The following is a 19573-nucleotide window of genomic DNA, read 5'->3' as shown; positions in this document are numbered from 1 at the left end:
ATGTATTGTTTGTTTAGGGTGATGAAATCACAGGAAATTCTTTCCCCCTACTTTCGAAACTTCATGAGATGTTACTGTATTTACTTTAACGCGTAATATACATCCAAAGAGTAAAAGCAAAATAGCCTATTTCCTCAATGTCAATAGCGATAAACACAAAAACTGTTTGTGGTTTTACGAGGGAACAGGGACACAGAACGAATGGAGGCACAAATAAAACTTCATGCAAATATCTTTATTTCATAATGGCTTCCATGGTTACTCCATAAAGATGGCTACCAAATGTAAAATAGCTAGCTAGTGGGAAGCAGCTGCATAGCACAGGGAGATCAGCTCGGTGCTTTGTGACCACCTAGTGGGGTGGGATAGGGAAGGTGGGAGGCAGACGCAAGAGGGAGGAGATATGAGGATATATGTATATGTATAGCTGATTCACTTTGTTATACAGCAAAAACTAACACACCATTGCAAAGCAATTATACTCCAATAAAGATGTTAAAAAAAAAAAAAAAAAGATGGCTAGTGGCTTAAATTCAGTTTTGGGTATTCACCAGAAAGTCCTCTCCCTAACTCTATTTTCTCTAGCATTAAGCTTCAGTAGGTTTAGATCATTAAAGACTCTGTTTCTTTCCCACTCAAGATGCTAGAATGCTCTACCACTCTTCAGGCACCTCACAGCTGCTCTCTCCCATTTATTCTGGGCAAGACCTGAGAGGCAGGACACATGAGGAACCTGAGGCTCAGGGAGGTTAAGTAACTTGCTCAAGGTCACACAGCTAAAGTTGGGATTGATTGAACCTTGGTTGGTCTGTGAGCCTGTGTTCTTTCTTAACTGCTTCTCTCAACTGCCCTTCCATGTGGGGTGGGTCCAGCTCAAGTCCCAGGTTCTGCATGCATGTCCTCATCAGATGCCAGTAGTTCCTGTAACCTCATTTCAACATGAATTTCCCTTCTTAGCTGGGATGGCTCAGTGGCACTCTTTCTATTTTGGTCTTATTTTGTATTATTTGTTTTCTGTCTATTCTTGCATCTAGCACAGTGCCTAGAAAATGCTTGATAAACATGTCAAATGACAGGATAAATGGTGTAACTTGCAAAAGGCAAGAGGGAAAACATGACTTTATTGCCAGATGTCTCCCCGTGGTCTGCAAGGCTCTGACCCTCCTCTCCTAACCCCTTCCCTCGCTCCGCTCCATTCACCCCGCTCCTTGGACACGCCTTACTCTTTTGCATCTCGAAGCCTTTGCACTTACTGCTCCCTTTGTCTGGAAAGTGCCTCCTTTACATCTTTGCCGGGCTGGCTCCTTCTCACTCTCTAGGTCTCTGCTCAGATGTCACCTTGGCCGAGCAGCTTTCCCTGATCACTCTGTCCAAAGCAGTGCCCCCTCTTTCCTTCAGAGCCCTCACTGCAGCCTGGTATCACACTTGTTCATAAACTTTGCCTCTCTCCATGCGATGAGAGGCCCCGAGGTGGGGCCGCATGCCCTGCTCACTGCTGCACCCTCAGGAGTCCAGCGGCTCTTTGACAAACGTACGAAGGAATGATTTACCAGTAAGGGTGGTTTGAACTACTTTGACAAGTCCTTAAGGAAAATAAAGGGTGGGATTTCTGAAAAGGGTCAGCCTCCTAAAAGTTAGAAAAGTCTATACTCAGCAGAAGAGAAAAAAAAAAAAAGGGAAGGAAAACCTTTGAATCCAACAGGACGAGATGGAATGTTCTCTGGATACAAGCAAAGAACATGAAACAAACCACATAAGCCCTCAATTGCTCGCTAAACCATACACTTCCTTTAGCTCAAATTCAAAGCACACTGCTGTGTTCTGATGCTTGAAATGGGCCGAGGAGCTAAGCTTCTGGAGGATTCCAGACAGCTGCCTTGCATCAGGAACTGGACTGGGGCAAGGGGTCAAAATTCCCCTTCAGAAATGGATCCTGGAAGTCACAAAGGGAAGCTTCTCTCAGGTGGATGGCTCTGCTTTGAGGTGGCCAGCCCCCTTTTATCTCATCCTGCCACCTTCTCCCTGGCTCTAAACCCACGGATGCTGGGACTTGAGAGTTGCTTTTATAAACTCACCGGACAGACGAAGGCCAAACAAGCGACCCCAGGGAAGCCCAGACGTCCCAGGGGCTCTGCCTGTGCTTCAGTTAGCAGTTTGGGCCGTGCAGCCCATCTGGGGCAAGGGAGGCGGGCAGCACAGTCCTGGGAACTTGAACTAAGAGAGATGTGAGGGCAAGGGAGGAAGAACCCCAACCTCAGGCACCTACTGGCCTTTGTGTTTCTGCCTTATTGCTGAGTCCTCCTGAGGACCCTGGCAGGGCAGGCACTGCTGCTTTCTGGGTGAGGAGACAGTGGCTCAGAAGGGAGCAGGAACCCCAAAGCCCAAGCGACCTTCCCTCTGCCATACGCCTCACCCCTGAATTTCTCCTGTGGATCAAGAACGTTTGCCCCAAGCCAGCAGGACATGATGCCAGGAACCAGCCAACAAGGCCAAGGTCCTCGCTGGGCTCCAAGGCCTCTGGGAACTGCCTCCTTCAGCTCCTCCCAGCCCCATCACTTCCCACGTAGCCTCCCTCACGGTGGGCTCCAGCCACGGTCCCCTCTTCGTCAGCGGTGCCACGTCATATGAGCTCATAGCCTGTGTGAATGTGCCACGTCTTTCTGGGCCTTTGCCTCCCCCAGCTGCCCAGCCCTTCCCCACAGTCTCGGCTCAAGGACCAGCCCTCTGTGCTGCTCCACCTCCTTCCCCGGGTAGGATGAGGGACCTGACCCCATGTTCCTTTAGAAACGGCCTTGGCCCATGGACTGGCGCTGCCTCTTCCCACGTTGAGGAGTGGGGCTAATAAACACAATGAAGGCGGCAGTGGCAGGCAGGGGGTCAGAATGGCCACACTGCCTGGGTTGAATTCTGGCTCTGCTACTTATTAGCTGGGGGACCTTGAGCAAATCACTTGACCTCTTCGTGCCTCAGTTTATCCCTCTGCAAGATGGGGATAATACTAGCGCCAACCTTCTAGGGTGGCTGTAGAATTACGTGAGGAAATTCATATAAAGAACTGATATGAATGATCTGCTTTATCACACAGGCTATGAGCTCATATGACTGTTAAGGAAACCTGACGGACTGTGGACCGAAAAAAAGGCAGGATGCAACCCAGAGTAGCAGCTCTCAACGTTCACAACCTTCTGGACCTTCCAGCTCAGGGTCCAAGGAGGACCTGGGGACGGGGTCCTCTCTGGCCTGAGGATACAATAGCTTGACTGGGTGTGTTGCCGTTACCCTGCTCGGGAGCATCTCCTAGGCCAACCAAAGGTTAAGGGTGAGCATGTCCACTCCATGAAGGAGTGCAGACATGACATGCATTTGTCAGAACCAATCCCCCTGTAAAAGCCGGTGCCAAGGATGCCCAGTGCAAACACTGCCACCCGCAAACAATCGTGTGCCCGGCCATGGGGCCCATAGCCCTGGCTGGGAGCACAAGAAAGGAAGGCGTCACTGGCCCCGGAGAGAGGGTGGGTCCTGCGGTGAGGGCTGTGGGTTTGGTCAGACAGCAAGGAATGTGGATTGACTGCAGACAGGGGTCCAACTTCCTCTGTGCCCCACCCCCACCCGGCCAGGCATCTGAGGCAAAATCGCCAGCAGGAAGGCCATGGAATCCTCTTGCTTTAGGCGGATCCAGCAAGTCAATCCCGCCCCTCAAAATCTAAAGGTTAAAACACTTCTGCCACTCTGGTTACACTTGGATTAACTCAGAGGAAGATGCGGCCTGATAACGGGAGCCGAGTGCAATGAATTCCTCTAATTTATCCACTAACCGCCACATCTCCAGGGAACGATTTTCTAGGAAAAGGTTATGGTGCTTTCTAAGAAAGAAACTGATCTTACCAGGGAGATAAAATACCCTGAACAGCCCTGGGAGATTGCTTCAGAAAAAAAGTGCTGATAACGGAAGCACACACTGCAGCTGGGTTCTGAGAACTAATCTCTTCACACACCTCTCCTGCAGGCCAGCGAGAATCACAATTGCATTTGCGTGTGCCTCGCCCCCAAGATCCCTCAGATACCTTAACACCACGCCATCTCTGGGGGACCCGGCCTCTCGGGGCTGATTTCACAGCAGCCTCACCTGCACTATGTCGACTGCTCACCCCCATGCTCCTTCGCAGAAGCCCGGCCCCGCTTCCTCTCTCAGAGCTCTGGGGTTGGGGCCGGCTCCACGCCAGCAAAGGCAGCCTGCCTGCCACCAACATCCGACATCCGGCATCGGGGCCAGATACGATGGAATTTCAATCTCCGCTTTGTTAAAGCGCAGCGTGCCTGGGGAAGTTAGGCCTGGTGGCGCAGTGCAAGGGAGGAGCTCTGGCTCTTCTGAAGGCGTGTTGGAAGGCAGGTCTGGATGTGGTCGGAAACCCTCTGCCCCCCGCCCCGGAGGTGCTCCTGGCGGGCAGCAGCCCAGGAGAGGCTGCGTCCAGCGCCCACTCACCCGCCGGGTCTTCTCCACGTCACCACACGGCAGCCGCTTCACAAAGTCAATGCCTGTCAGCGGCGTGCCCGTTGGGGGCAGCAGGATGGAGGCGTCCATCATGAGATATTCCACATTCATGGGCTTCATCTAGAAGACAGACATCAGAGGGAAGCTCACTGAAGGGAGGAAGGGGCGGGGGCAGGTGACACTGGCCTCTCACCTCCATCTGCACATATTAAAGAGCACATCAACCGCGATTCAGACTAAGTGGAGCCTCGAGGCAGCCAGATGTGAGAGATGTGCCTTGTTTTCGAAGTTGCAGATGTCCCCTCATCTGCAGTGACAGCTCACACACTCTGGAGAAGCTGCCTCCCTGCTGTGAAAAGCTCTTCTTTCTCACCCTCTTGTTCCCCTCCCCTGAGCAGGGAGAGGGGCCTCAGTAAGGAGGCCAGCCCTTTACGGTGGTCCCTTTAGGGTGGTCTGCCCCGTGTGCGGAAGCCTGACTACTGCCCGCCTCCTTAGCTGGCACTTCCAATACGATGACAGCAGATGTAGCAACGTGGCTCCCGTTTAAGGGGACCTGACTGCGGGGCAGGCAGAGAACTAGCGGCTTTGCACGTAGGCCCCGTCCAAGCCTCCCAACAACCCCAACAGGGAGGCTGCCGAACTTACAGAGAAAACGGAGGCTCAGGGAAGCCGAGGAATGGATGTGGACACACTCAGCCGGCTGGTGGCAGAACCATGACACGGACCCAGGCCTGCCCGGCTCCAGACCCACTATGATTTCCACAACACAACCCGCATTCCCCCTTCCTTCCTCGCCCCCCTGGCTTCTAACCTGGGGTAACAGAACCAAGTCACTTATTAAGCACCTACTACTCGCCAGGCCCCTGCAGGGCTCACCTCCTACTGTGCGGGTGCCGGGGCTGTCCCATACTACAGAGGGGATCGCTGAGCTCGGAGGGAGGGCGCGTGCCCACAGCCACTGGGCCAGCCAGGGCAGAGCTGTCTGCCTCCTTCCACACTGCCTCCAGGAAGTCTTCTCCGATTACCAAGACACATGCTAACATCACCTCCCCTCCTGGAACTTTGTTGCATCAGTACTGACCCCTTAATGTGCATGTGTTTTTGGACACTGACACTTCATTTACCTGGCATCATAAAGGAATGACATTTCACAAAGGTAAATATGCTATAGAATTAATTTTACTCCTTTAAGCATCATAAGCTTTTTCGTGCCTCCTTTTTTTAGAAAGTGGGCTTCAATCATATCACACTTTTTTCCCTCCTGTAACATAAAGCTGACTAAACAAGGCAGAGCTGTGGAGAGGGTCCGGCCATCCAGAGACCTGGTGAACAGGGAGCCCCTTCGCACGCGCTGCCTACCTTCTTTTGGACCCGTGAAGCCTTCCTCCAAAGGCCTGAGGTCCACCGTCGCTATTCCTTTATGCCAGAGTGGGGGTGGCAGAGCCCTGTCGCCCACCTGGGGCGCCTGGGGCACCAGCCTTCCCGCAGGGCCTTCCTGGCCTGCTTCGGCTCCCTCGTAACTTTCTTCCCTCCACCCCTCCGCTCTCAACCACCTCCGACAAGCCCCCTCTAGGACTCCTGCCCATTATGCCTCTGCATGAAGCAAGAGGTGACAGGAGAAACAGTGAAGGGTCAGAAGTGAAGGCCTGGCTTTGGCAGCACCCGAGAACCTGTCCCAACTTCTCTGAGCTTAGTGCTGGTTTCCTTAAGTCTGAGCTAACGACTCAGATACGGGGGCTGGGTATATGTCAGCTGTTACTTCCCTAGAGTGCCAGGCTTTGTGCAAAACATGCAATAAATGTGTCACTGAGACAAACAAACAAAACCCAGGAAGCTCCCTAGGGCAGGAGGGAGGGGAACTGAATATCTGTGTGCTGAACCTCTATAGGAGGCAGCCCTTAGGTATTTCACAACCAGCCTGGAAAGCTGTGTGGTCTGGGCCCCATTTTACAGATGGAAAAATCCAGGCTCAGAAGTAAGCAACCCGCCCAGGGTTCCAGTTAGTAAGTAGCAAAAGCAGAAACTGTGCAGGGGTTTAGGAGCCCAAGCTTTTCTGTGTTGTCAAGTGACACACGAGCCTTACGTTTCCAAACAAGAAGCCAAACTTCTGGAGAATTACATTGTGGAAGGGGACGTCACGGGCATAACATAAGACGGCAGCTGACCACTGACTCCACTCCACTACAATTCATGGTCCAAAGAGTAGAAGACTGAGACACTCTTTGGGGGGGGTCGAGGGGATAACGGGGTGTGGCCATCAAAGGTGTGAAGCGCACACGGGCAGCTCACATAGCACCGAGAGGAGGCCTGGTCACTGCTGGGGCATTTCTGGAGGTGAATTATACCAATTTACACTTTTCCCTTGAAAAGGCTCCGCGAGGCCTCAGACGTGCTGTGAGCGAGGATGTGGTGAGGGCCCAGCCATCCAGAAGCCCAGAGACGGGCCAGGGACCCAGGGAGCCACACAGCACACACTGTCTTTTTCTTTTTGACATTTTAAACCCTTGGGTTTATTGTAAAGTTCCCGAATCACTTCACTCTTTTGTCCATGAAAAGGGCGATTTATCATCTAGTTACTGAGTGTCAACTAAGGGGCAGGTGCTTATGGGGACGCAGAGGCAAAAGAACAAAACAGAGCAACCTGCAATCTTCTGCAAGACAGGGAAGACCCCGGGCTGGCACTGCAGGTTCAAGGAAAAGCCAGGTGCGGGAACATTCTGGTGGCACAGAGAAGAAGGAGGCAGCACAATATGCAGAGCAAGGCAGGACACTGGGAGGTGACGGCTCTGCTCCTCGATGGCTGGGCACATGTGGGCACCTCCCTCAAGCTCTCTCTTATTTCCTTATTGGCAAAAGCAGGATAATGATAGCAGTGACTCCCATCAGGCTGACGTGGGGATTAAGAGATTTCACATGTATGACATGCTATACACACCTGACACGGACTAAGTCCTCAATCAAATACTATTCATATCAAAGTGAATCTTTCTGAACCAACTTATGACTCAGCCTAACTTAGGGGGAGTGAATGTCATCTGAAATTTCACTGGTGGGGATCAAAAGGCACTGTTTTCAATGCACTTCCCCACCAGTCTCTGCCATTAGGACGGAAAGCTCCGAATGAGACGAATTCTCCCCTGGTTCGGCAGGACAAGCTTTGCATACCCACAAGCGCGTCTGGCCCCTCACTCACCGTCATGCTCCTGTACTCATCTTCAAACATGTCCAAAAAGATTTCTTCTCCCTAAAAAGAAAGGAAGGAAAGAGAAGATTATGCACATTTTTTTCCCATAAACAAAGTATTATAAACTCCAGTTCGAGGCTTTTGGGGCCATCTGTTTCTTATTAGCTAGTTCTCGTAAATCACCAGGAAGTGAAATACACACGTGAATAAGAACACACACAACCAAATGAAAGCCCAAATATCAAATTGCATCTCAAGGCTTTTCTCCTTTTTTTCAAGCATGTGTAGTTAGATTTCTAGTGTCAAGGCAGTTAATTAAAAACAACAAAAATAACTTCATATATAATTAAAATATAAAAAGGGTTAATGTTTCAAGTATTTAACGTCATCTGCTTGCTGAGAATGGTTGGAGAAAATAAGAATCTCGGTTAAGTTGTCATGTTAAAGCTACGAGGCTCCACACCTCTGAAAGGAAGAGTATGATTAAATATGCTTAACTCTAAAATTATACGGCTTGTTCCATTTGTTTTTGAGGCGCGCCTTTGGGGTTGTGGAGTTCCTGCAGCCCTGATGACTCTGCCCCGGAGGTCCCTCCCAGAACAGGGTGGCGGGGAGGAATTGGCTCTGAGACACACAGACCAGGGGCCAATCTCAGCCGTACCTCTTGGAGCCTCTCTTTGTTTCACTGCAAGACTGGGATGAGAGCCCACGTCTGTGCAATAGGAAGACAAAATGAGTTGATGCACACGGTCATTATGACCACCCTGGATAGGCCCGCAGCGGGGGAGGGCAGGGGAGACTTGGCTGAGCGAGTCAGGGCTGTTAGAGCTGGCCTGTCTTCTAAGCGCCCTCCCCCCCCGCCACACACACACAGTTGGGAGTGGGAAAAGCAATAGGTCCTCTATATGTTTTTCCAGTGATCAGAACCACAGGTAAACTTGAAAGTTCTTGTGTGGTGTGAGAACCATGCAATAACCACAGAAATAGCAACCCTTGAGAATATCCATAAGCTTGTGAGATACTGTACTTAGGGTGCAAACCTTTTAGGATACAAGAGAGAAAAATCTGGGTTGGGAGAAGGGAGCTGCAGTTCAACTGCAGTTCTTTTGTCAGTGAGAAAGAAAAATCCTCTGGGAAGATGCCTACCTATATGTCTTCCTGTTTTTGCAATCCAGAAGCTTTCTGGGGGCCAGGGTGGGGATGGGGGGCAAGGGAATAAACTAAGAGCAGTTATACTGGAAAGAGCTTCAAAGATGACTCTGCCGAGGACTGGTATCCTCACTGCAAGGCCAAGTGTGGTTTGGGCCAGTCTAAGGGGAGACTGGGATTTCTGCCCCCGGGGGGCGCCCACAGTGGTACCACCCTTGTCTGGGCACGTCCACCGTGTTGCAGCTGCGTGGCATCATCTGATCCCGGCGAGGTACACTTCCAGATTACATGACCTGGTTTTATCTCAACGAACACTGACAATAATGGGCAGTGGCTTAAAAAGCTTCTTACAAAGAAAAAGATTCCTGTGCATATATGTATCTAGTTCACAGCAGTTTAAGAAGAGTACAAACAATGAATAACAGTGCAAGTGAATGAGAAAAGGGCAGGGCCGAGGCCTTTCCTCCTCCAGGGAGGATCTCTTCATCAGCCAGAGTACAAGGGCAAACCACCACTCACTGGATCTGGAGAGATGTGATGTGGAGGCCAAAAAGTCAGAAACTACTAAGCCCGCTTGGCATATGGATTAATCCACTGTTGCTGACAAATGATGAGCCTTGCCTAAGGCTATATTATGCCTTAAGAAAAGAGGTAAACAAAACCATCACAATGCAGTATCTTAAAACGAATCGTCTGGAAACTGAAGACAGATCTACAAGTTTTCCAAATACTGAAAGTTATGGTGGTCCTTTACCAGCTCTCACTAAATTCATGATAAATGTTTAGAGCCTGTATGTGCACACAGGCACACTTCATTTTATTGCACTTTGCTTTACTGCTTCACAAATACTGAATTTTTTTTTACAAATTGAAAGTCCATGGCAACCCTGTGTTGTCAGATGATAGTTAGCATGTTTTAGCAATAAAGTATTTTTAATTAAGGTATGTACTTTTTTTTAGACACCGTGCTATCACACACTTAGCAGACCACAGTACAGTGTAAGCATAACTTTGATTAGCGCTGGGAAACCAAAACGTTTGCGTGCTCTTTATTGTGAAATTTGCTCTATTGTGGTGATCTGGAACCAAACCCACAGTATCTCTGAGGTCTGCCTGTACATGTATATAAATAATACACATGCATATAATTTATAAACTCATATATAATTCAGTAATTTTATATGTATAAGCATATGTAATTCATGAACACATAAGTTCATATGTATTATTTAGTCATATGAGTATCTGTATATAATTCATCATTTACATGTAAATTCATCAATAAACAAATTCATATATAATTGATAAATAAACAGTCCCATACTAGGGGTGAGTCCTCAAAAGTTGTACTGATACAAGAGCATGGACAGAAAAGTGCAGAGACCACTGCTCCGGAGAGGATGAAATTGAACATTTTTACTCAGGACCCATAGGGTGTAAGAAATAACTGAAGACACTACAGTCTGGTTTATACGACACACACACACACTGCTGTACCCCTGAGTTCCGGCAGTTTACCTTATAGAAATGCCGCACCAGGTGGACACTTTCTTCTCGGGCTCCCTGTTAAAAGAGAGGGAGGGTGTGAGGGGGCAGGTCTCACCGAGGTGAGTGAGTTGGGTAAATCACAAATTCTAAAGTCTGAGTCTATATAAGACATATGCTGGGCTAATAATCTTAATCTATAAAGTGGTTCTTCATAAGGGGGTGGGGGAGAAGGAGCTCAAAATAAAAACGGGCAAAGGACAGACGATTCAATGTGATGACATGGAAAGTTGTTGATACACAGTTACATGAGAGAAACAGGTTCTACAATATGGCCTTGATGACTCTGTTTTTATAAAAAGAAAACTTCACTTGTAAACGTGTGTGTGAGTGTATGTGGTATCTGGAAAGACACACACCGAAGTGTCAACTATCATTACCTTTTACCTCTCTGTAGTTTCTAAACTTTCTAAAATAAACATGGAAAATAAGAGGGAAAACAATGAAAGCTATTTAAAACAATGAATGAACACAGTAGCACGATAAACCATAAATAAATAAATGTGTATCTGTACACGTATAAAACTTTCATAATATAAAAAGAAAAAATCCTGGAGACAAATACAGAGCCAAATACAAGAGAACTACTAAAACTCACCATTAAGTGGGCTTCTCGGGCCCATCTCAGTGGAAGGGCAGGTCCGTGGGAGCAAGTGGGTAGAGGGGGCGGCAGGGGTCTGGGGCCCAGCTTCCTCCCAGTGGTGCTGCGGACCGGACTGCGGACCGGATGCAGCAGCTTCCCGCGACCTCCTCCTACCCTCCCCCGGGGCACGGGCGCAGGAGGAAGGGGGCCTCACCTCCAGGCAGGCCAGGTGTACGTCCTTTATGATACAGCCTGTGCTGGTCACGACTTGCTGCTTTAGGAGCAGGCAGCTCAGCTCCAGCGTCGCCAACCGGATCTTGCCATCTGCAGAGCACACCAGGGTCAGCCACGCGCACCCCGGGCTGCATGCCCTCACAGGCAGTCTCTTGCCTTCCCGACCTGGAGGTCAGCAGGTCAGCTGGCAGGTCCCCCGACATCCAGTGGGGGTACAGAGGGAACCCCCATGTGCCAACCTCCTTCCCAATCAATTACAATAGAATGTTTTCATCAAAACTGCCTGTACCAAATGCTACCCAAAGTCCCCTTATGGGGGGAGGGGAGGCAGGAAAAATGGGTAACTACTTATTACTGAAGGCCTAGAAAGTGGTCATCTGCGGTCACTTTGCTTGTCCAGCATTCCTTCCCTTTCTTCAGGGACAAGCACCCCCAGTTTCCCTTGGAGAGCCACCAGCCCTGCTCTCTCGGTCATGTGATTTGGGTGGAGCTGGTCCTGCTTCCCCTGTCCCAGGGGTGGGCACATCCCCCAGGCTGGTCAGGGCCATCCAGCCCCCTGGTCACAGTGACTGGGTAGGGGGCGAGCAAGGGAGCCAGTCACAGCCAGTCACAGCCAGTAAGGCTCAGTTCCACAGCTTGCTGGAACCACCGGGCTTGAGACCCTCTCCTCGTGCTGGGCTGCGGAGAGGACGGGGACAGCGGTGGGGCCCTGATGGCCCGAGCACTACAGTCCGCAGTGGCCACCTCACCAGCATGTTCTACAAACTGAGCCCTGAGTCCTCCCTTCCAGCAGGCTGCCCAGCGTCTCTCCTACAGCAAGTCCAGAGCCCGACAGAGACAGGTGGCGGGAGCTGCAGGCAGGCATCTGGCCAAGGCAGAAGGCCACAGAGCCCAAAGGCAGGCTTGAAAACATTGTTTGAGCCCCGGACTCAGCTGTGCCTCAAGCCAGCGCCCAACAGACGTGAAGTCACACAAGCCAATAGTCTTGTTTGTTTGTTTGTATTGTCTCAGCGAGTCTCAGTTGGGTTTCTGTCAACTGCAACCAAGTTCTGACTAACACAGCCTGCTGTCCTGCTGTAAGCCAGGCATGGTCTGGGTGCTTTAGAGACGCTCCCTCAAGGAGTCTCTCTAAAACCCCACTGCAATGGGTGCTCTAAAGGCTGAGGTTTAGAAAAGTGAAGTGGCTTGTCCCAAGTCTCACCCTGGGCTGTGGTGGACTCCAGGTGCCCTGAATGCCAAAACCCACATCTGGCATCGTCCCTAGAAAGCACCCGTGACCGCCTGACTGAAGGGCACCCTGCTCTTAGCAAACTCCCTCAGAGTCTTTAATCTAATTTCTGGGGAGAGGCCTCCACGTGGAAGGAGGGGCCAGGAGAGGGGGGAGTTTCTAGGCCACATCTCCGAGGTCTTGGAAACAACAGGGACCAGGATGGACCACTGGGGAAAAACTCAAGGCAGACACACCGCTGCACACCTCCCTGGCTGGCCTTTAATGCTGCGTGTGTGTGTGTGTGTGTGTGTGTGTGTGTGTGTGTGTGTGTGTTAGGGCGGGGGTGGGGGTAGGGCGGCAAACAGGTGAGAAGAGGGAATCTGTTTGCCGAAAAATGAACTGGTTACGTACGAGCAAAACCAGGCCTTCCTAAGCACGACACAACCCCAGGGGCCACCCGGGCAGAGGCTGGTTAGTCTCAGCTCGGCCGTTCTCCCGGGCCCAGCCCCACCACCACTTCTGCACCGCGGCCCAGGCCCAGCAGCGCCCACCCGCCCTCCTCCAAGCTCAGGAGTTCTCTGGAGCACAGTCTCACTCCCGCCTGCCCCTCCGCGGAGCCGCACTGTGGGCCAGGTCAGAAACGCCCCTCCTGCTGCCTCCAGGCAAGCGGACGGTGATTTTCCACCAAGACCCTTCTTCTTTTCCAAGTTCCTGCCAAGTTGCTGACTATTCCTCCTGCTGGCCCATCTCTCCAGGGCGACAGAGGGAGCAGCAAACTCCTGAGGCCTCATCGAAGCTTCCAGATTGTCCCTCTGAGCTGCCCCAACCTCTTCTCTTCAGAAATACACTGTCCTCAGGGGGCCTGCTGATCCTCCCCACTGTGGAGGCTCCCCCCCAACACCCAGGCCATGCTCCACCTTCCCCATCACCGAGGCACGTCCAGCTCACACAGCTCCTGCCGACCGGTCCTGGGCCACCATCCTCAGGAACGTGCTCCGCCTCCCTCAACTAGACCTCCCGTGGAAACTGACTCCACCGAGCGCCCCTCGGTCCTGAGCCACCCACATCTTTCTTGCCACCCAGGACACCCTCCTCCTGGCCCTCCCCCTCCCACGCGGGGCCTGGCCCAGGCTCTGGAGCTGGCTCCCCCTCTATATCACCTCCAGAGATCGGTAGTGGCCCAGAGCTCAGTCCTAGACACGCCTCTCTCCTCTCCTGTGACTTTAAAAACCATCTGTGAGCCCCACAGTGTTAAGTTCTGGCCCTGAACCCACACTGAAGTCTACATTCCATCTCCACATGGAGTCCCAGACTGCCGGGACTTCACAGACCCCCAGCCGTGGCTCCTGGAGGACAGGATCCACGTCTGTCCCCTACCTCTTACACCCTCGTCCCTCGCATACAGAGGCTGGCATGCAGGAGGCACTCACTAAACACTTGTTGAGTTTACCGATACCCTTTAGGCCCTGGACCCGGTTCTCCAAGCCCCTGCACTCACTCCGCAGCAGTCACACTGTGCTTCTGGCCACCACCCCCCTTGATTCTGAGGTCCTCAGCTGCAATCACAACCCTGGACCGCTGCCCTTCTCCTGAGCCTGACCAGGGCCCACCCCCTGGACGGCTCCCGGTCACTCAGCTCAGCGGTTCTCTCTCCACCAGGCTGCATCTCCGTCCGGCCCTTTCCTGCGCACTCACTCACGCCCCGATGGCCTCTCTCCCTGACTTGCAATTAGGGTTGCTCAGCCTCAGCACCATTGACATTTGGGGCCAGATAATCCTTTGCTGTGGGGGCCCGTCCTGTGCACTGTAGGATGTTTAGCAGCATCCTGGCCTCCACCCACTAGATGCCAGTAGCAACCCCTCCCCAAGTTGTGACAACCAAAAATGTCCCTGGACATTGCCAGATGTCCCCTGGGGACAAAGCTGCCCCCAGTTGAGAACCACTGTGCTAGTTCATTCCACTTGCTCTTTCTAGCCACTACTGTGGCTGCAGGTCGGTGCTGGCCAAGACCTCAGAACTAGGCTGACACGTGCCAGACACCGGGCACGTCTCGTATCATCAACCTTCCCCCTCACTCACACTCTCAGCCTAGTTCATGCTCAAATGTGGCCTTGGGCCACCCCAAGAGGAGGGTTGCAGACACAGGCAAAACTGACCAAAGCATGGTTGAGTATGAAAGGAGAAGAAAGAGAGGGTCTGGCACAAACACCATGGGGGAAGGAAAGAGGAGGAGACCCCGAGACGAAGACACAGCTGGACGGGAGGGGTCTGGGTGGCCCAGGACACAGGGGTATGTGGCAGGGGAATGGCTGAAGTCTGCCTGCATTCCCAGCAGGGGCAGATCTAGAAGCCAGGGCTCCTGGTGCCAGTGCGGGGCCTGGTCCCCGTAACTCCACCACCCCTGTGAACCGCCCGCACGCCCGGGCACCTGGCTGGGCCGCGTTGTTCATGATCCTGATGAGTCTTTCAGCCAGTAGGTGGTTGTAGGTCGTCTTCTCGGCCGCAGTGGGCACCGGCAGCTGGATCCGCTCGAGTTTCTCAGGATCCATGCCTGGAATGGAGAGAAGGGGCCGGCTGTAAGCGCAGCTGCCATACCGAGCGCCCTCCATGTCCTGAAAGGCCCCTTCGAGCGGGGCTTCCTCAACCTCGGCCGTCCACGGTCCGTCTTCGTGATTCCTGCCATGACCGGGTGCTGCCTGTACTATGACTCACCTCAGAGTTTTCTGTAACTGGACCTTAAGTAAATATATTAAAACATGTATTTTCTTTTCTTTTCTTTTCTTTTTCTTTTTGGCCATGCCACGCAGCTTGAGGGATCTTAGTTCCCCGACCAGGGATTGAACCCAGGCCCTCGGCAGTGAAAGCGCCGAGTCCTAACCACTGGACCGCCAGGGAATTCCCTAAAACATACATTTTCTAACACTACTTGCAAATGGGAAATCAGCATGGTTGCAATACCAACAGTAACAAAGTTTTTACGTTTCAGCCAAAGACTGTTGACTGGCTACTCACTGTGGCCCGAGGCCTGCTCTGAGTTAGAAAGGGCGATCGGCAGGTACGTGAAAGGTGTTGAGGTCACACTAGCCCGACTGTGACATGCTCCTGGGCACAGTCAGAGGAGTGGGAAGGGGGTGGGAAAAGGAGAAATTCTGGCACTGCGGGCTTTGCTGCCGTTTCGGGGCTGGTCTGTGCGCCCCCCGAGGCCACCCCTGTGTGAGACCCGTCCCACAATGGGGGAAACAGACCAGATGGAAAGGAACCTACAGTCGTGCCCACCAATCGCATCTCCAGCTCTTAACACCAAACTGGAGAGCTGGGCCCCTGCGTGGGAAGCACAGAGGCGGCAGCCCCGTGCCGGGCTCACAGAAAGGCGCAAACGCGACAAAACTGACAGAGCGGGTCTACGTTTAAGGGGCAGAGGAATCACTTTTCCTCCAGGGAAATCTAACAGCATTTCAAAGACAAAGATGAGACGGGGGTGGGGTGGGGGAGGGGAAGGGTGGGGGGCTTGGGAAAGGAGAGAGGGCGCGCTCAGAGTCTAACTGAACCAAGCATCACTTTTCCTAAAGCAGGACCTGGGGGTCAGGGTGACAGGACAACCTGCTGGGGTCACTTCGCCAGCCCAGGTGTGGGACAGGCAGTGCTCCAAATCCCTCTCCTCCCGCAGAGCCCAGCTCTGGAAAACTAGGCTTGCAGAAAAGCTCGCAGAAACAAACATTTCACTTGCTCCACGCCTGGGGAGCTGGAAGGATTGTTTGTGCCTGAAGCACGTCTTTTCCAGTTATTCTACAAAAGGGGGGATGGTGGCACTTCTGGGAACTCTTGAAATACGGCCCCTTGAGTACTAGATGATGCTTCATTTAGAACCCTGACAAAATAGTGGAGGATAGCAGTGAGGAGCTGATTGTCTGGATTCTAAGTAACTCCCACACTCACACATTGACGTAATAAACCATAACAATATATCTTGAGCCACTGAATTCCTTCCAACTCCGAACCAGAGGTTAAGTCATGCCAAGGAGATGACACGGGTGGAGGCGGCCCGAGGGCTGGAGGTGAGCAGGTCCCCCTTTCACACCGCACCGATGTGGCTTCATCAAAAAATTTGATTGTGATGAAAATTTGATTTGTGGATTCTGTATCTCGTTTTGATGCTAAATGTCTAACTCTGAAGCATTCTGGTTTATTAAATGGCAAGAAGGACATCAACTGAATCTTTCTGGCATTTGCTTTTTTCCAGAAATGTCAACACCGTGTGAATCTCTCTCTACCCTTTCGTTCTTGGCCCTCTGGGAACTGTCAGTCAGTGGTTCTGGGGAAAACAATGGCTCCCCGGCCTGCCCGGCACATTACCCACTTCCATGACCCCCCATCCGTCATCCCACTTCAAAGAAGACGGTGTGAGGAGCCAGCTTCTGGCTCCCCCAGGAACGCAGCGGCAGCGGCAGGGCCTGGGAGACAGACTCGGACCAGCTCTTGAATTTCCATGGCGAGTTCCCCTTTTTGTCTCTTGCCTATTATTGCCCTGACTCCCTTAGAATTTGTCAAAAATGAGGAAATCTGTGGCAAAATCTTCTCTCAACAGGAAGAAAAACCTGCCAAGGTTATCCTGACCTTCCTCAGCTGGCAGCTCCACCCTCCGTGAAGCGGGGGAACCAGAGGGACTGAAAAACCTCAAGACTTCACAGGACCAGATTCCAATGCAACCTCTTCCTTTAGTGAGGAAATTAAGGCCCAGAGATGTTAAGTCACGTCCCCAAGGTCACAGACCACGTTAGAGGCCCAGTTAGAACTAGGTTGATTCCGGAGATGGACAGGATCCAGACGGGGAGGGGGTGGCACCCCCTGTGTGGTGAGCTGACCACAGCAACAGTTTGAGAGGGGCCTGCCCTCTGGTCTGACAAAAGCTACCGCCCGCCCCGCAGGGCCTCCTCGCGCCCTTGGACTCGTTCTCTCCCAGGGTTCTTGCTGCACTGTGGCCGGGATGGAAGGGGAAAGAGCCAGGTGCCAGGTGCTGGAGGAATTTTGTTTTGATACTTACCTCTTAGACTCCCAGCCTCCTTACATGTTCAATGGGAATAATTACAGAAACTGCCCGTCCCAGGGTTGCTGTCAGGACGCAGTAAGAAGCAGCACTCGGTCACGTTCAATAGTTACCTGTCGTTACCTTGCACTGATGGGAATTTTTACTTTGAACGTGCCTTAATGTAGTTCTATATCAGCTGTGTTATAAGAGGAAAGAAAGAATGAAAGAACAAAAGGACGGAAAGGAAAACAAACTAACCGGAAGCTAACATCAAGCTATTCTAGAAGGCCCAGAGAAGGCACGCTGAGCTGCCTGTGGGGGGCGCGGGGGACGTGCAGCTAGGTTGGACTCTGAAGGATGAGATGCTCAGGGATGACTGGGACTTGCCAGGCCAAGGGGCAGAGCTCGGGGAGAGCGGGGTCGGGGCTTTGGGTGGAAGTGATGAGGCAGAAGCCAGGGGAGGGACAGACACGGCTTGGATGCCAGGACCCCTGGAGGGCAGCCAGCGGGTGACATGATCTGGTTGTCATGGCCAACTCTAGAGCAGCCCCCATCCCCCTGGCCACTCAAGGTGATCTCCCCGCTTCCAGCACTTTCCCAAAACAGACTCCATGTTGCAATGCATCCTATGTGCAGTAGATTTTACCACCAGCCAAGGGGAGGCAGAGAGCAGGGTCCACTCCACACAACACATGGCAGAACTTTGTAAAGAACCCCTCTGGGCATCTCTGCTCTTTCCCCAAAGTTCCTGCTCGGCCAGGTGCCTCATTCCCTCCCCGTCTCTCTCTTTTTCCCACCACGGTCTCTAAGACATTCTTCTGGGTCCAAACAAAACAGTGGCTGACAGCTGTGAATGAACAAGGTCAGTGTGACAATATGACAATGATATGCATGTGAAAGGGAAACGGCACATGTGCAGGCGGACGGATGGACAGGCAGACAGACAGACAGACATAGACACACACACACACACACACACACACACACACACACACACACACAGAGGTTTCCAGTCACTGAGAAGCAGGTTTTGTTGCAAACCCAATCGAGTTCCTTTGCCAGCCATTTCCCTCTGACTGAAATAAACACTGTAGATAATATACTGTCCTATTTGCTTCAACCCCTTAAGTGCCGAGTGACAGACAAATTCCAGAGAAACCCAGATGCACTTCACACGGCCCGGGAAGCCATGCTCGCACGTCCAGATTCCAGCAGACCACACACTTCCTCGTTCCCTCCCCACCGGGGTCAGATCCCGCTCTGCCCCAGTGAGTCAGAACAGGTCTCCCTTGCCATCACTCCCACCCTACAAGCACCGGGCTGCGGACTGGCGGGGGCCAAACTCCCAACTAACTAATTCAAAGAATCCCAAATAGAAGGGAAGGGTATGGCTCCGTGATGTCAGTAACCAGATCCTAAGCTTCCCCTCTGGGTTCTAGATTCTTCCTCCTTAGTGGAAACCCCCATTCAGGACAAGGGTAGAACAGACCCAGACCAAAGCTACATAAAAAGAAGTAGACAGACAAACCTGCCTAAAGAGACCACAATAGTGCCAGGTAAAAATAGTGGTCAAAAAATTTTTTTCTTGGACTTCCCTGGTGGTACAGTGGTTAAGAATCCTCCAGCCAATGCAGGGGACATGGGTTTGAGCCCTGGTCAGGGAAGATCCCACATGCCGCGGAGCAACTAAGCCCGTGTGCCACAACTACTGAGCCTGCGCTCTAGGGCCTGCGAGCCACAACTACTGAGCCCGTGTGCCACAAGTACTGAAGCCCGCGCGCCTAGAGCCCGTGTTCCACAACAAGAAGCCCGTGCACTGCAGCGAAGAGTGGCTCCCGCTCACCGCAACTAGAGAAAGCCTGCACGCAGCAACGAAGACCCAATGCAGCCAAAAATAAATAAATAAACTAAAAAAAAAATTTTTTTTCTTTCTTTCGGTCTCCTTGGCTGGAGTCACACAAGCATTGCCAGCTTTGGAAGACTATAGACCAACTATTTCGAAAGCTAACCAGATGTTGGGCCAATTTCCAATGTACTTCCAGTTCTGATTATGTGTCAGTCGAGATCCAAAATGATATTTTGCCAACTCTCCGCATGGCAAAAGCCTCCCTTTATCCTGTTACCTTTCAACCTTTCCCATACCTCTCGT

The 19573-nt window shown here is 51.9% G+C and overlaps 1 protein-coding gene across 11 annotated transcripts in view; it reads right to left on the bottom strand.

Annotated features, from left to right (window-relative positions):
- The window catches only part of CLEC16A (C-type lectin domain containing 16A), a 207838-nt gene that overhangs the window by 107241 nt on the left and 81024 nt on the right, over positions 1–19573 (bottom strand). For all 11 annotated transcript variants that reach the window (XM_061209908.1, XM_061209910.1, XM_061209914.1 and 8 more), the window contains 5 exons: positions 14827–14949; positions 11168–11277; positions 10344–10388; positions 7686–7736; positions 4484–4612 (listed from right to left, as the gene is read on the bottom strand). In XM_061209908.1, the coding sequence (XP_061065891.1) occupies positions 4484–4612; positions 7686–7736; positions 10344–10388; positions 11168–11277; positions 14827–14949 (458 nt within the window). The remainder of the gene's footprint in view (positions 1–4483; positions 4613–7685; positions 7737–10343; positions 10389–11167; positions 11278–14826; positions 14950–19573) is intronic.

This window comes from Eubalaena glacialis, chromosome 13, assembly GCF_028564815.1.
Source record: "Eubalaena glacialis isolate mEubGla1 chromosome 13, mEubGla1.1.hap2.+ XY, whole genome shotgun sequence".
Taxonomy (NCBI): Eukaryota; Metazoa; Chordata; class Mammalia; order Artiodactyla; family Balaenidae; genus Eubalaena; species Eubalaena glacialis.
The sequence above is the reverse complement of the archived record's forward strand: the minus strand, read 5'-3'. Positions and strand labels throughout refer to the sequence as shown.